A 13,062-nucleotide genomic window follows, 5' to 3' on the forward strand; every position below is an offset into this window, starting at 1 on the left:
GATTGCCATTCGTTTGAAAAGAAAAAGTTCTTCTCTGCTTCTAACCCGCTCCGAGTGTGACCAACCATTCATTTCAACCATCTATCTTATATCAGTATAGAAAAACAGAAAAAACGATTACCACCCTTCAAAACGCTACATAATGTTGGAATTTGATCTTGTTTCATTTCTTAAGCGCGACCGTGAGTGAGACAGCTATAAAGAAAGGGAAACAGAATACAAGACTGATGACAGTGAGGATTACAAGATCATCGGCGTTGTCGATGTACCGTCGATCTCGACATTGTCACCTAACTGGTGCCAGCGTGCCCACAACACGACAGCACCCATCACACCGTGTTCTGCACATCCTGCTCGCATGACGCTGCCTTGGCCGCACGGCAACGGTAGGTGTTTGACCCATCTGTATAAGATGTCATCGATTTACCCCGATCGGTGCTCATGTTACGGACAGCATGCATATGCACAAACACACGCACACATTCGCAGCGAGCCAACATTCCACTGCGGCGGATGGATGATTATGAGACTGGTGCAATGTCGCCCGGGTGAATACCACATCCCATCCGGTTTTTCGTTCTACCACCGATCGAGCTGATGGAATGTTTGCATGATCGCTAGAGGATGCTAGAAATCTGCACCATGAAGGCTGTCATATGTGTGCACATGTGTGAGGCTAGATTTGCAGAGTGATAAAATGCCAGCTCGTTGTAAAAAGTAAAAGTTTATGAAAAGATTACAGAGGCTAGATGGTTGAGAAACACGATGAAAGAAGCAGACGTTCATGTTCGAAACATCTATTCATTTTACAAATCTAGCAAAATTGCTAATTGTCTCGACCCATAAAGCATCGATACAGTTTCAGCATCGCTAGAACACGGCACAAATGCTAAGCGAAGGTGAAGCGAAACGTCCCAGCACGGGGAAGTGCCTTGTTTTGCAGGTTTTACATCTTTATTGAACACCGACTGGAACTGGCAGCAGCCTTACGCGATCGCAAAGCCGGGAACGCAAGCGTAAAACCTTTGCCGAGCTGCACACCCCCTCCCCCACCATAGAGTGTGTCGCTTCGCATCGTTTGTCTATTTATTTATTTGTTTTGCCTCATTGCCGTGTCAACTGCGCGGTATTCTCCCCGGATGATGGAGGGAAAAGGAAATCAGGAGAGCGTACGAAACGTACGAACTGGTTATTGCACAGGGTACCCCTAGTGCAGCTGGGAAGGGGGGGGGGGGGTATTCGAGGGGGAAGAAAGCAAGCACAACACCCCGTGTTTGCTGGCAAAACCATTGGAGCCAGGTGTCAAAACAGCAACCAATTGCAAATGTGTCCAATGGTAATGGGCATAATATCGATTGCTTATGAGGTGTGCAGGAGCAGTGCCCTCCCCCTCCAGTGATGACTCTCTTTTCGAGTGGGCTTCGAGTGGCCTTGCACAGGTAGCAAATGGGACGCAGCGCGCAGGATGAACATGGCATCGCATATTCCGATGCGTTGCGTTCGATTGCATCGCACAGACACAGACGACCGGTTTCCCGGAAGGGGTTAACATAATTATCTTCTCAATTAAAGAAAGCACTAGGCAGAGGCTGGCGCTGAAAATAACATTTGTTCTCTTGTTTTCTTTCACTGCTAGCTGCACACACACACGGCGCGTCGACCTTTTCCGGGGTGTGTATTGGGTGGTACATTGTAATGTTCGCATAACACATTACATTTCCCGTGAGTTTGTAGTCTACTTTGTTGATGTTTGATTGATCGTTTGCGTTCAAATGCGTTTAAATCAGAGATGTCAAACTGATGGCCCGCGGGCCACAATTGGCATGAGCCAAAAATTTATTTTAATTATTTGTTGAAGCATTTCTGCTTCTATAGTACTTGTCAGTCAATTCCAGACTCCTGAAATATGAAGAGATTTTCAACTTTCCAGGTTTTTCTATGAATTTTCAGATCATGCATCATCATAAAACCCTGTCGATTTTTTTTCCTACCTTCTCTCTATGCATGTATGCATAAAAAAGATAAGAATTGTAAAAACTGTTATATTCATAGAAAGAAAATCAAACATCGTCATTTTGATGAAACTGAGCTTACAATTCCGCACAATTTTAGTAAAATGGTTAAAAATAAATGAAAATTATGTTATACCCTTTCCAATGAACAAATTTGTTAGCAACACATATTTGATGAACAATTCTTAAAATAATCAACATACGGTTTAGTTTCTTCTTCTTCTTTGGCTCAACAACCGTTGTCGGTCAAGGCCCGCCTTTACCTCTTGTGGGTTTGGCTTTCAGTGACTTATTGATTAGCCATAGCAGGATAGTCAATCACGGTCCATGCGGGGCTTGAAACCATGACGGGCATGTTGTTAAGTCGTACGAGTTGACGACTGTACTACGAGACCGGCCTCGGTTTAGTTTCTATCTCATACAAAATGGTGAATGTCTTACTCATATGTATGTAGTTTAGGAAAGTCACTTTTTTGCTAGGCCATCTATTAAGGCACTTGGCGACCAGTTAAGCAATTTCTATTAGAAAAAGACTTTTACAAATTAACAAAATCACTTAGCCAACAGGAATTAAAAACGCAAGCTCTCACACTTTTTTGGCGTATTATTTGGAAAAGATCAAACCAAATAGCTATACTAAAGATAGAGCATTATATTTGTGCAAAACCTTTAGAAATCAGATGAAATCAGACGTCAGCACAAACACGTGTTACTTTTGATAGAATGTTACAAACGACCTCCATCAGGCTTCCATCAGTCATCCTACCAAGACCAATGTGATTAGATAAACTATTAGTGGGCTCTATGGTCTCCATAATGAATGAAGATCTGAACAGGACTGAACGACCTGTTGTAATTTATGGACTTTAGACTGCATCAAAAGTAGAAATTCACTACTTTAATTCCAGCTCAAATATATAAATAAATTCTGGTTTATATAATTCGCTACAAATCATGCAAAATGGTGTCCCAACGACAGCCACTACAGTATTGCTCATAATACCTATTCATCGACACGAATTACAGTATAACGCAAACAGCAGCGGTATCGAAAAACGAAACATCACAACTAAAGCCTGACCTAGTAAAATGAAATGATAAGAGGTAATACAACCAAAAACAAAAAAAAACATCTATTGTTTTCAAGTGAGCCAATCAACACCACCAGCTTGACTCTCTCTGGACAGAAATTACCAGTACCATCCAGTGGTAGGCGCAAATAACAAACATCCCGAAAACAACTCAAAACAACATGCACAACGACAACGACAGCATTAGCGCAAACAATCACCGATGTGACATCACATTCCTTTACTGACACTGGGTGAGATTACGCAATGAAGAAGGTCTGTTAGGGGATGAATTTCCATCCGCCAGCATGGCGCGAGCGCGCGTGCGACAGGAAAAGAAGATGTTTATTAGTTTTATTGACCACCGTCGGGAGGGTACCGGCCACCTCACCTCACCTGCCCCGCGAATAGCCGGGACGGCAGGATTCCGATGTGTTCCCCCGGCCGGCCGGTCCATCGACATTATAGGAACGGGAAAAATGAATGGCAGTACAAGAGATAGAAAGAGAGACGAGATTAAAGTATACAAAGAGAGAGAGAGAGAGGAAGAGTGAGAGAGACCGAGCAAAAATCGGACACTGGCGCAGTGATGCAGGACCGTTAGATTTTATTAGTTTGCAAATTGGAACCATCGGGACCCAGTGGCACCGTATCAAACTGGTACAGCTGGACGGAATTGGGCATTTGTCGCGCCATTCCTGCCATCTTCCATTCTTGCCGGGTTTTGCGGTAATTTAGAAATGTGTCTGGTGGCTGTTGTTTGCGTTGTTGCTAATCTCCCCAACGCTGGGAGGTGTGAAGTGTTTCGAGTGTTGCGGGAAACATTCGAACAATGCTTTTGTTTGATGGTTCAAAAGATTGAGCAAACCTTGCCAAAGAACGGGCCTCCTCCCGTCGCGTATGTGGGTCGTTGTTGCACTTTTATTTGTGTTATTCGGGATAGTTATTTAGCACGGAATAGGAAGTAGCAAAACAGAGGTAAAGGAAGCATCGTTTCAGTAATCTTCATTGGATGAGAGTTTTGGTGCAATGAAGCTTAACGTATGTGCTCCATTGCAGAATAAACTATAATTGTTCTTTGGAAATGAGCAGTATTTCTGTGGAATTAACTTCTTCAGGATATTGGTTTTGTTTGAAGTTATAACAAATAATAACGATGAAACAAAAAAAATCTTATAAATGCTATTCATCGTCGTTTGCCGCTACGAAAATAGATTAGTAACGGGATGCTTAAAATCGATGGAAATACTTCTACAATCATAAATAGGCAAATGATGTACCATTTTAGTATTGATAAAAGAAAATTAAATTGTTATTTGGGCTAGATAAGTATAAATGAGTAAAATTATAGAAAAATGCTGATAATAGGCACAACATTTTAGATTAACAGAAATTGAATCAATTGTATCTTTTATAAATCAATTTTGAAATACTCCTGAATAAAAAAAAAAATCAATTTTGATTCAAAGCTGCCCTGAGCGTTAAGCAGAACAGTAATAACTACAACAAAAACCACACGAACGCCAGAATACGTGCAATAAATCATGGAATGCCATTGCATCACCGATAATCAAGCTCCCATTCTTTTCTGCTTACCGTCCAGCGAAAGCGAGGGAGAGAGACAGAGAGAGTTTGTTCGTCCCCGGTACACTAAATCCCTTCCGCGCAATCAATTATCTATCGGGACAGATTCGATATAAACATGTCATTCGTCATCCGTGATTCGTCAGACGCGCGGCAGGCACGGCCGCTCGACCACCTGACCCCCCCCACCAAAACCCGGTGCTGGAGTGTAGTGTTTAAGTCACCGGGCAACGGGATGCACGCAACGGGCGGGATCCGTCGGACCCGTGTTTTGCTTGCCCACGTCGATGGCAGTAGGGCTAAAGAGAACCCCTTGCTGCTTGCTGATGAACGGTTATGCAAAACGAGCGGCCATCGATCGATCGATGCCATCCAACGGGAGCAAAACTACCGATCCGATCAGCTCGTAGCAAGCGGACAGGCAAGACCGAGGGTTCGGGAAGCAAGCACCAGGCAAGAAAATGTGTCCCCATCGTACTGCCACGCCATGGCTGTGGAGCGGGAAATGGTAGTTGCTGTCGTGTGAAAATAGCAACGACAACAACAACAAAATCATAACCCCCGCTAAGCGGTCACCTTCTTGAACGGGTGTGGAATGCCGTAGAACCGTGGTGCCTGCAGAAAACCAGCGTGTGGCGGGCATGATGAAGTGGGGAAACTCTTCGCTGTGCAGTATAAACCAGAGGGATGGCAGAATCTCAACACACACGCGCACGCACACTTCCTGGCTGTTCGATATTCTCACCGGGAAAATTCGCCTCATAATAAGAAGGAAAACATCTCTTTCGCCATGAGTAGTACTGCCCGTGGACCGTATTCGGCATCCTTCCTGCTCTTGTGCCGCCGAGAGACGCGACGCGATAAAAATGTGTTCTAAAGAGATAAAACGAAAGGGACACCATGAGGCAACGTGCCGTGCAAGCGAAAGAGAGAGAGAGACACGAGTGCGTGCTGGGCAGTGTAGGTACAGCCTCTCCGCACATCATGCTGGCATGCTGGAAGCAGCAATAGCAGAGCATAGCACCACACAAACACCAGCAGACACACACACACCCCGTTGCACACGGAGCGCGGAGAAATCGCGAGAACGAACCGAAGCATAAACGCGAACCGCATTTAAAACCGCAAACACAAAGAACGCTGGTATGTGGCCAAGGCATCGCGCGGTGCGCAGCAGAGGTCACTCTCCTTGCCGATGTTTGGCTCGCGCGCTCGATCGTCATCGTGCGGCGGGCCCGCGGGAAGCGGTATCGGCTGGAGAAAGGTTGGGCGAACGGTGCGGTTACGGTTACCGCGGTCACCCGCCGATCATCGCACCGTCCGAACCACCGCGGCGGACACGAAACCGTTTGTCAGGTGAGAAGAATGCTCTTTCTTTGGTGGAATATTTCCTGTTTATGGTACACATGTCGGGCGACGGAACCCGCTGCCCGAGCGCACGAATGGTACCGTTTGGTAGGTTTAACGTGCAGCTTCAAAAATTTTACGTTGAAATATATCAATTGCATGGGTAGATCATTACATCGAGAAATATGTCGCAAAAAATAAGTAATGTAAATTATTTTAATTTTATTAATTATTTAAATTACTTCAAAACTACAACAGCAATATTGTTGCATTCAAATAATACATTTTTATTTCAGATTTATTTAATTTAATTCCACGCTATTTCATCAAAAAATCTACATCCAGGTTCCCCGCTTACCGCCGTGCCAAGTCTTTTGATTTCGCTTCGGTATCACATCGCTCTCGGGGCTGCAAAACTGAGGTGCATGTGTGTGTGTGCGCGCGAATGTGTACTTCTTCGGCCATTCTTTTCCTTCCACCCCGGCCCGCAAACAGCCATGAAAACAAGTCAGAATGGGAAAAAAGGAGATTGAGCGAAAAAACCGAGCCCAACCAACCGAACGGCCAAGAGTGAAAAAAAAGATCCAGAGTGATCGCAACGGTATCCCGCTGTTGCTTGCAATGCTTGTTCGCTCTTTAAGGGAAGCAAGAGCGTGCGTGCGTGCGACGTGAGAGAATTATGCTACACGCTCACCAAGAGAGCGAAAGAGTGAGAGACAGAGAGGGAGTTCAGCATAGACTCCGTGATGGGACCGTGTTCCTTCAGTCGATCGTAGAAAGCTGATCCGCGAGCTTGTTCGGGGTATGCGTACGCGCTTCGTTTTTTCTCGCCATACTTCTCGCCCCAAGTTTGGTTCGTATTGAAGCAAGTGAACGTTCGTTATGAAAAACGGTGGTGTTAGCGGTTTGTTCTTTTAAGATTTTATGAAACAAAAAACCTTACAGCTCCTTAGCCTAACTGACGGATGTGTGTGCCATGTGCAATCGAACCGATCGATCGAACATCAATTCATGCAGATCCAGCTGCGCAGCATCGCTGCAATGATGAACGGTTTCGTCCTGTAAGTGTATAGGCTTATGTTGGCGCGCGCGTGCGCCTGTGTGCGTGTGAGGGTAGGTTTATGTATGTCCAGTGGAACCCGACATCTCATTGCGCTTACGTATGCAAACGTGAGCGCGATCGAGTTAAAGTGCACGGGTGGGAATGTGTTCCGCGAGCCTGACATTGTACACCTTTCTCAATTATGTTTCGAAGAGCTACAGGACAAATGTACTGATGTACTTGCTTCTTAACATCAACACGCCCAACAGCTACATTGCGTAGAGTTAAGCTGTTGTAGCACTGTGCCTTGTACGTGTGTGTGTGTGTGAGCGTATATCATCAGACCGCAATAGATCGTCGTCGATCGCGAAACACGTTCTATCGACCGATCCAGCGAGAAGCTGCGCTGTAGTGTGCGTTCCATGTTCGCGGTGTTTGTGCGTGTATGCGTTTATGAATATGTTTAAGTGTGTGCGAGTCTGTGTGTGTGTGTGGTCGTGTGTCAGTGGGTTTATTATTTCCCTTTCCCGTCACACCTGTGCGTGCGGTGCTTGCTTTCCGTGCCGCATTCCGATCGGAATGCTTCTGCCGTCCCGCTCCAGCATAAACCTGTCACCAAAAATAAAAATGAGGCAAAATTTGATGTGCACTCATCACGGTGGCGGTTGCAGATCTCCCGCAATGCTGCGGAATGCTGCGGATGGAACCCGAGCACACCGGACCAAGCAGATAATGGACACATACACACAGTGCGCTCTGCTCTGCCCGCTTACCATCCATCCAGCCAGCGCAAATCGGGGGGAATGATGCTTCGGGGATGCAGCAGGGCTTCTACGCTTTCACAACACAGCGCCGGACACTGATCGGGGGGTTGGGAAGGCGGAAGGATGGTTTTCAGTGTGTCGTTGCCGTGTGTGCGCATTAATACCGTTTCGCCAAACGACATGTCAACCGTACCCGAACAGCAAACAACTTTCTTCGTCGCTACGCCGTTCCGTGACCAGTGCTGCCGCGAGCTTTAGCAGCCTGATAAAGAGAGGTTTTGAAATAGAGAGAGGTTTAGGAATTATATTTTATGATGTCGTGATGCTTTGTATACTACAATTACTATAGATGCAACACATATTTTTCATTCAAATCCTATTCTATCAACGCTATGGGGAAAAAAGATTCCATGGACATAGCTATAAGCTATCGATATCCCAAAAAGGAAATTTGTTTATCTTTCCTTCCCGGCGAAAATTATGCAAAATTGTCTAGCTGTGTTTGACATTATGTTTTTTTTATGCTACGTTTTCGCTTTTTCTTTAAAGAAATACCCTTTGGCCCTTTCTTCGTACATTCGAAAGCGCTCGATTTAAAGGATGAGAAAGAAAGCGAACGATCATGGTAGAGATCAGCTCCTGCGAGATGCTGCAAAAGAGCAAGCGGAGCGGTTTGAGAGATAAAGCGAGAAAGAGAACGGGCGATCGCGACACACTGACGGGAGAGGTTAAAAAGAGAGATAGAGAGAAAGAGAGTAGTTCCCAAATAGCATTGGAGCGTTACGTTTCGCGATTTTTGTATGGAAGCGTTACTGCTCGCTACCTGCTCATAACACTGCTCGATAGCAGTCCTTAGTGAGCAGGTAGCGTGTAACATTCTATGTAAGCTCAATGAAAGCTCAAAGCTCAAGCGTTACTTAGCGAGTGCTCGAACCACAGTATAGCGTTGTGGGTTCTGTATTCGGATGTAAACAAAAACACACACACTTTTTTTTTAATTTCGATGCACATTGTCCAGTACAACGATAAAATGTATTTTATTTAGCTATTATTCAATACTTACATGCCCCAATACATGGTTTTACACGTTTAAATACGATTTCAACCATCACTTTGGATGGTATCAACGGATGCCGACGGCGTTGTTGTCTCTGCGTCAGGCACATGTATTGTTGCCGCTTCTAATGCTCGGGTAAATCTTATGTTAGCTGTATTACAACGATTAAACGCACTAATTGTACCACTTGCAAAGCGATACAAATAAAGTAAAACACGTAATACACCGTACAACACACTTCTTAACAACACTTGCACATAAAAACCACTTGTCGATGCGGTGATCCAATGTCCTGTTTGCAGTGGAAAAATAACAATGGAAGATTAGAATGCTTTCAAATATGACATTACTTTATAATACTTTCCTTTCCATGCTATTTTGTGGTGTATGGCAACGTTGGTTTGCTTGAAGATACACAACGACCGGTGTGTTGGTCCAGTTGAGAATGTGCCGATCACGATCACAGCCGGCTTTAGTGATTGTTGTAGAAACTGTAACAAAGATCAAGATCATTAAATCTGCATTATTTTTACAATTCATTGTGATTTCATGAAAAAGTAAAGTGAAAAAGTAAACTAAAAGTGAAAAAGTAAAACATTTCATCTTACCGGCGTCGTATTTCGTCGGCATACACACACACAGCTGCTCGATCATACTCGGACGAATGTTGCCAAATTTCGGGATGAAATGATGTTTTTCCTGTGGAATAATGTGTTCAAACATTAAAAGATAGTTTATTTACTGAAATATGCACAGAACACTTACCTTTTCCCGAGTTTTCACATAAAATTTTACGATTATTCTGCACACAATCTTTACGGGCGGTTGTCCGTGTTTGTTTACGTTTCTGACTTGACAGATATGCGAGCTGCCATGTGACGAAGTCAAATACATTCAAACCTCGCCAATTGCAAGTCTGCTTTTTCAATTGAATACAAAAAATCCGAGTTGTTCACATAAATATGAGAAAAAGTCAGTTTATCCACATTGTAAAAAATAACAAACATGACAAAATACGCAGACATTAGTCGTGTTACAAAATGTCTTTCTAATAAACAAAATCTATCTATCTATCTTTTTTTGTAGACATATGATAAAAAATGCAATTCGCGAGTTCTAATTGTATCATATATATTGCTATTTTCAAAGCGGTTTTAATTAAAACAAACATCAGTGTTTTTTTTAAATAATCAGAAAGATAATTATAAACTTAATAATTAATAATTTATAATTAATGATTAAAATGTATTTTATTACATTTATGTACAACGATAACCTAACTAGTAAGCATGTTCATGCACGTGTGTAATTATTTGATATTTTTTGTGTGATCCCAATATGAATGTTATTAAGTAAAACAGACAATTTACTCTGTTCCTTTTTCAATTCTTCAAGATAAGGTTTTTTTAAATAGAAACATATAAGTTTGTTTAAAAAAAACATATATAAATACATATATAAATACACAAACATGTATAAATATAAATATACCAATAAATAAATATATATTACAACTTATCTATATATATATATATATATATATATATATATATATATATATATATATATATATATATATATATATATATATATATATATATATATATATATATATATATATATATATATATATATATATATATATATATATAGATATATATGTATATACTTATATATACATTTATACATATGGTATATTATATTATAATATATATAATATATTATATATATTTTGTTAATATAATTATTTTTATTTCATTATACCGATGGCGGAAACCTTTAGTTTTTCCATTAAATTTTGGTACAAGTTTCTGTTAACTTTGTTATAAAATATGTGATCTGAATCGTAATTCCACATTCGATTAGACCATTTCGCTTTGCTTTGAATTCTAAGCCAGAATGTATGGGGTGCGCGGTAAGGGTAAGAAGAACATAGGGGCGGGGGTACAAATAAACGCATCACAACACCAAAGTCTGGGTGAGACGGTGATGGTGTGAAACGCTTCTTGCTTCAAGCTCTTGTGGTAACAGTGTTAAAAGCAACAACAACAACAGAGAATAACGCATCGCGTAGAAACAAACACACCGTTCGTGGGTATGTCAGGGGGGGAAACAACGGGAAAAGCTCAATTCTCTCTCAGCGATGCCGCTTGGGTTGTGAAAGCAATCACCTGCAGCGAGTAAGAATGAGAGAAAGCTCAACATAGAGCCGCTTCGACCGGGATTGCGCGTAGAAACAGACCGTGGTGCGTACGCGCCTGCTTTTCTTCCCCGAGTGTTTGTGCGTACCTGGACGTGCGATTGTATGTGTTTGCATGAGTGCTTTTAAGGGTTGAAACATGCGATTGCTATGTGTTTGTACCATCCAACAAGCTTACATTCGTTTGACCCTGCGTGTATGTGTGTGTTGATTGTTTTTTTCCCTTCTGCTTCTTCCGAACGCGCAAAGAATTCCATACCCTGTGCGTATTTCTTTTATAGTTTTCTTCTGACTGGTTGCTCTCATGGTCAAGAAATAAATGCTTATTTGTACACCTTAGTGGGTAGCGAATTGTTTGTCTATTGTATTAGCACGTTGCAATTTAGTTTTATTTTTCATTATTAAATTCTTGTTGTAATGTGCAACTTGATTTCATTCTAATGTTCAGCAAATTGTAGTATTTTTGTAATTTATCAAAAAATCCTATTCCATTCCCACTTTAGGTGATCGTGATCGGTTCTGTTAGAGCAAGCAAATATACAACCAGAAAACAGAAAATCCGCTGAAAAGTGCACCGTTTTGCAATAGTGCCACGCGTGTTTCAATTTGCATGTGAAGTTATGCAAATGTAAAAAAAAGTAGCTGTGATCGGTTGGGCCAATCGCTCGAATTGGCCTCGTTCGTGTGCATTACCGTGTGCGTGTGTTTCGTATCTTTCGCCGAAGCTGGTGGTGAAAATTGATTGCCAAAAGTGTGCCCGTCGTGTTTGTATATTTAATTTTATGTATGAAAAAAAATCAAATTATTTCACGCTGAAAATGAGGCTATAGTTACGTTGAATAAGTGTGTGTTTGTGTGTTCAGTGCTGCTGCAAAATTGTGTGATTGCACGCGTTTGATTGGCAGTTTTGTAGCGACGAATTCAGTGCTGTAATACATTTTCAATCCCAATCCGAAAATCAACGAACACATCACAAAAACTCAACGGAGCGACCAAGCACAAGACGGTGTATCGGTAAGAAATGTTCAATTATTTTTACTTAACTTTAAACATCAACGCAGGATTATTTTTAAAAGACTTTAAGAAAATCGTGCCTACGAGCCACTTGCACAATATTCTACAAGGTATCACAACAGCCCAGCAGCGTGATACTTCATCTATTCTCCCTTACTATTTACTATCAGCTCCAACGGTCGGTGTCCACCATCGCCTTCGCTCGCTCTCTCCTCGTGGGTGGCGACTGCTGCTGCTGCTGCACGAAGGAATTTCACCGCAAAACCAAATATATAACTGGCAAAAGATGGCACACCACCCGATGAGTTTGAATAATTCCAGCCTCACTTACCCGTGGGGCGCGCGTTTTTTCTTTCTTTCTCCATAAACCTGGAACCCAGCGGGAACAGAAGAACTGTGCACCTGAAATATTGCACAGTTGGGGGAAATCGGGCGTCTGTTGCCCAGCAGCAGCCCTGGACAGCAAGGAGGTGCGCAATGTGTGTTTGTGTGTGAGCGCGCATTTGGATGAGCTTCTGTTGCCCACGCAGTGTGTCAAGTGTCAAATTTACAATAAATTGGTGAAGCTCTGTGGTGGCACAAATGGTAATTATACGCACCGTCGGACGTGCGGGGAGTTGGCGTATTAAATATGTTACTGTAGAGCTATTAAACTCCCTGCTTGAGGTGGGGCAATGGAGGGAAGATGATGATTTGTGCTGCGCAATAAAAGTGTAAAACGCACAGTTTTGTAATTTAAATTGAATTTGCGTTGATATTTCAACTAAATCAACGATGCTATAAATACGCTGGCAAGATTGATAATCAAAAAGTCAGTTGAAAATATCCAGGATAATCATTTGAAAAGATTCAAGCAACATTAGTGAAAGAGGAAATGATTTTTTTTTAAGTTGTAACTTTTAGTTTGACAACAAGAAACAATCTAGTTGGAAAAAAAGTCTGATCAGTTTAATTTTTGCTTTCCACTTCACC

General features: G+C 42.2%; 2 protein-coding genes across 4 annotated transcripts in view; one reads left to right on the forward strand and one right to left on the reverse strand.

The window, feature by feature from the left end:
* The first annotated feature begins 6,758 nt into the window (after window positions 1-6,758).
* LOC120950995 (F-box/LRR-repeat protein 7) overlaps window positions 6,759-13,062 on the forward strand; it is a 71,801-nt gene continuing 65,497 nt past the window's right edge. Inside the window, exons 1-2 of one of the 3 annotated variants that reach the window (XM_049605615.1) lie at window positions 6,759-7,074; window positions 11,580-12,090. The gene's annotated coding sequence lies outside the window, so the exon portion shown is untranslated. The remainder of the gene's footprint in view (window positions 7,075-11,579; window positions 12,091-13,062) is intronic. The other 2 variants (XM_040369448.2, XM_049605616.1) reach the window with 2 other exon arrangements.
* Window positions 9,207-9,853, reverse strand: LOC125906525 (uncharacterized). The gene is made up of 3 exons (XM_049605617.1): window positions 9,642-9,853; window positions 9,485-9,575; window positions 9,207-9,367 (listed from the first exon to the last, which is right to left on the reverse strand). The coding sequence occupies exons 1-3, from the start codon at window positions 9,768-9,770 to the stop codon at window positions 9,228-9,230; spliced, it is 360 nt and encodes a 119-aa protein (XP_049461574.1). The 5' UTR covers window positions 9,771-9,853; the 3' UTR covers window positions 9,207-9,227.

The sequence above is a fragment of the Anopheles coluzzii genome, chromosome 2 (genome assembly GCF_943734685.1).
Source record: "Anopheles coluzzii chromosome 2, AcolN3, whole genome shotgun sequence".
Taxonomy (NCBI): domain Eukaryota; kingdom Metazoa; phylum Arthropoda; class Insecta; order Diptera; family Culicidae; genus Anopheles; species Anopheles coluzzii.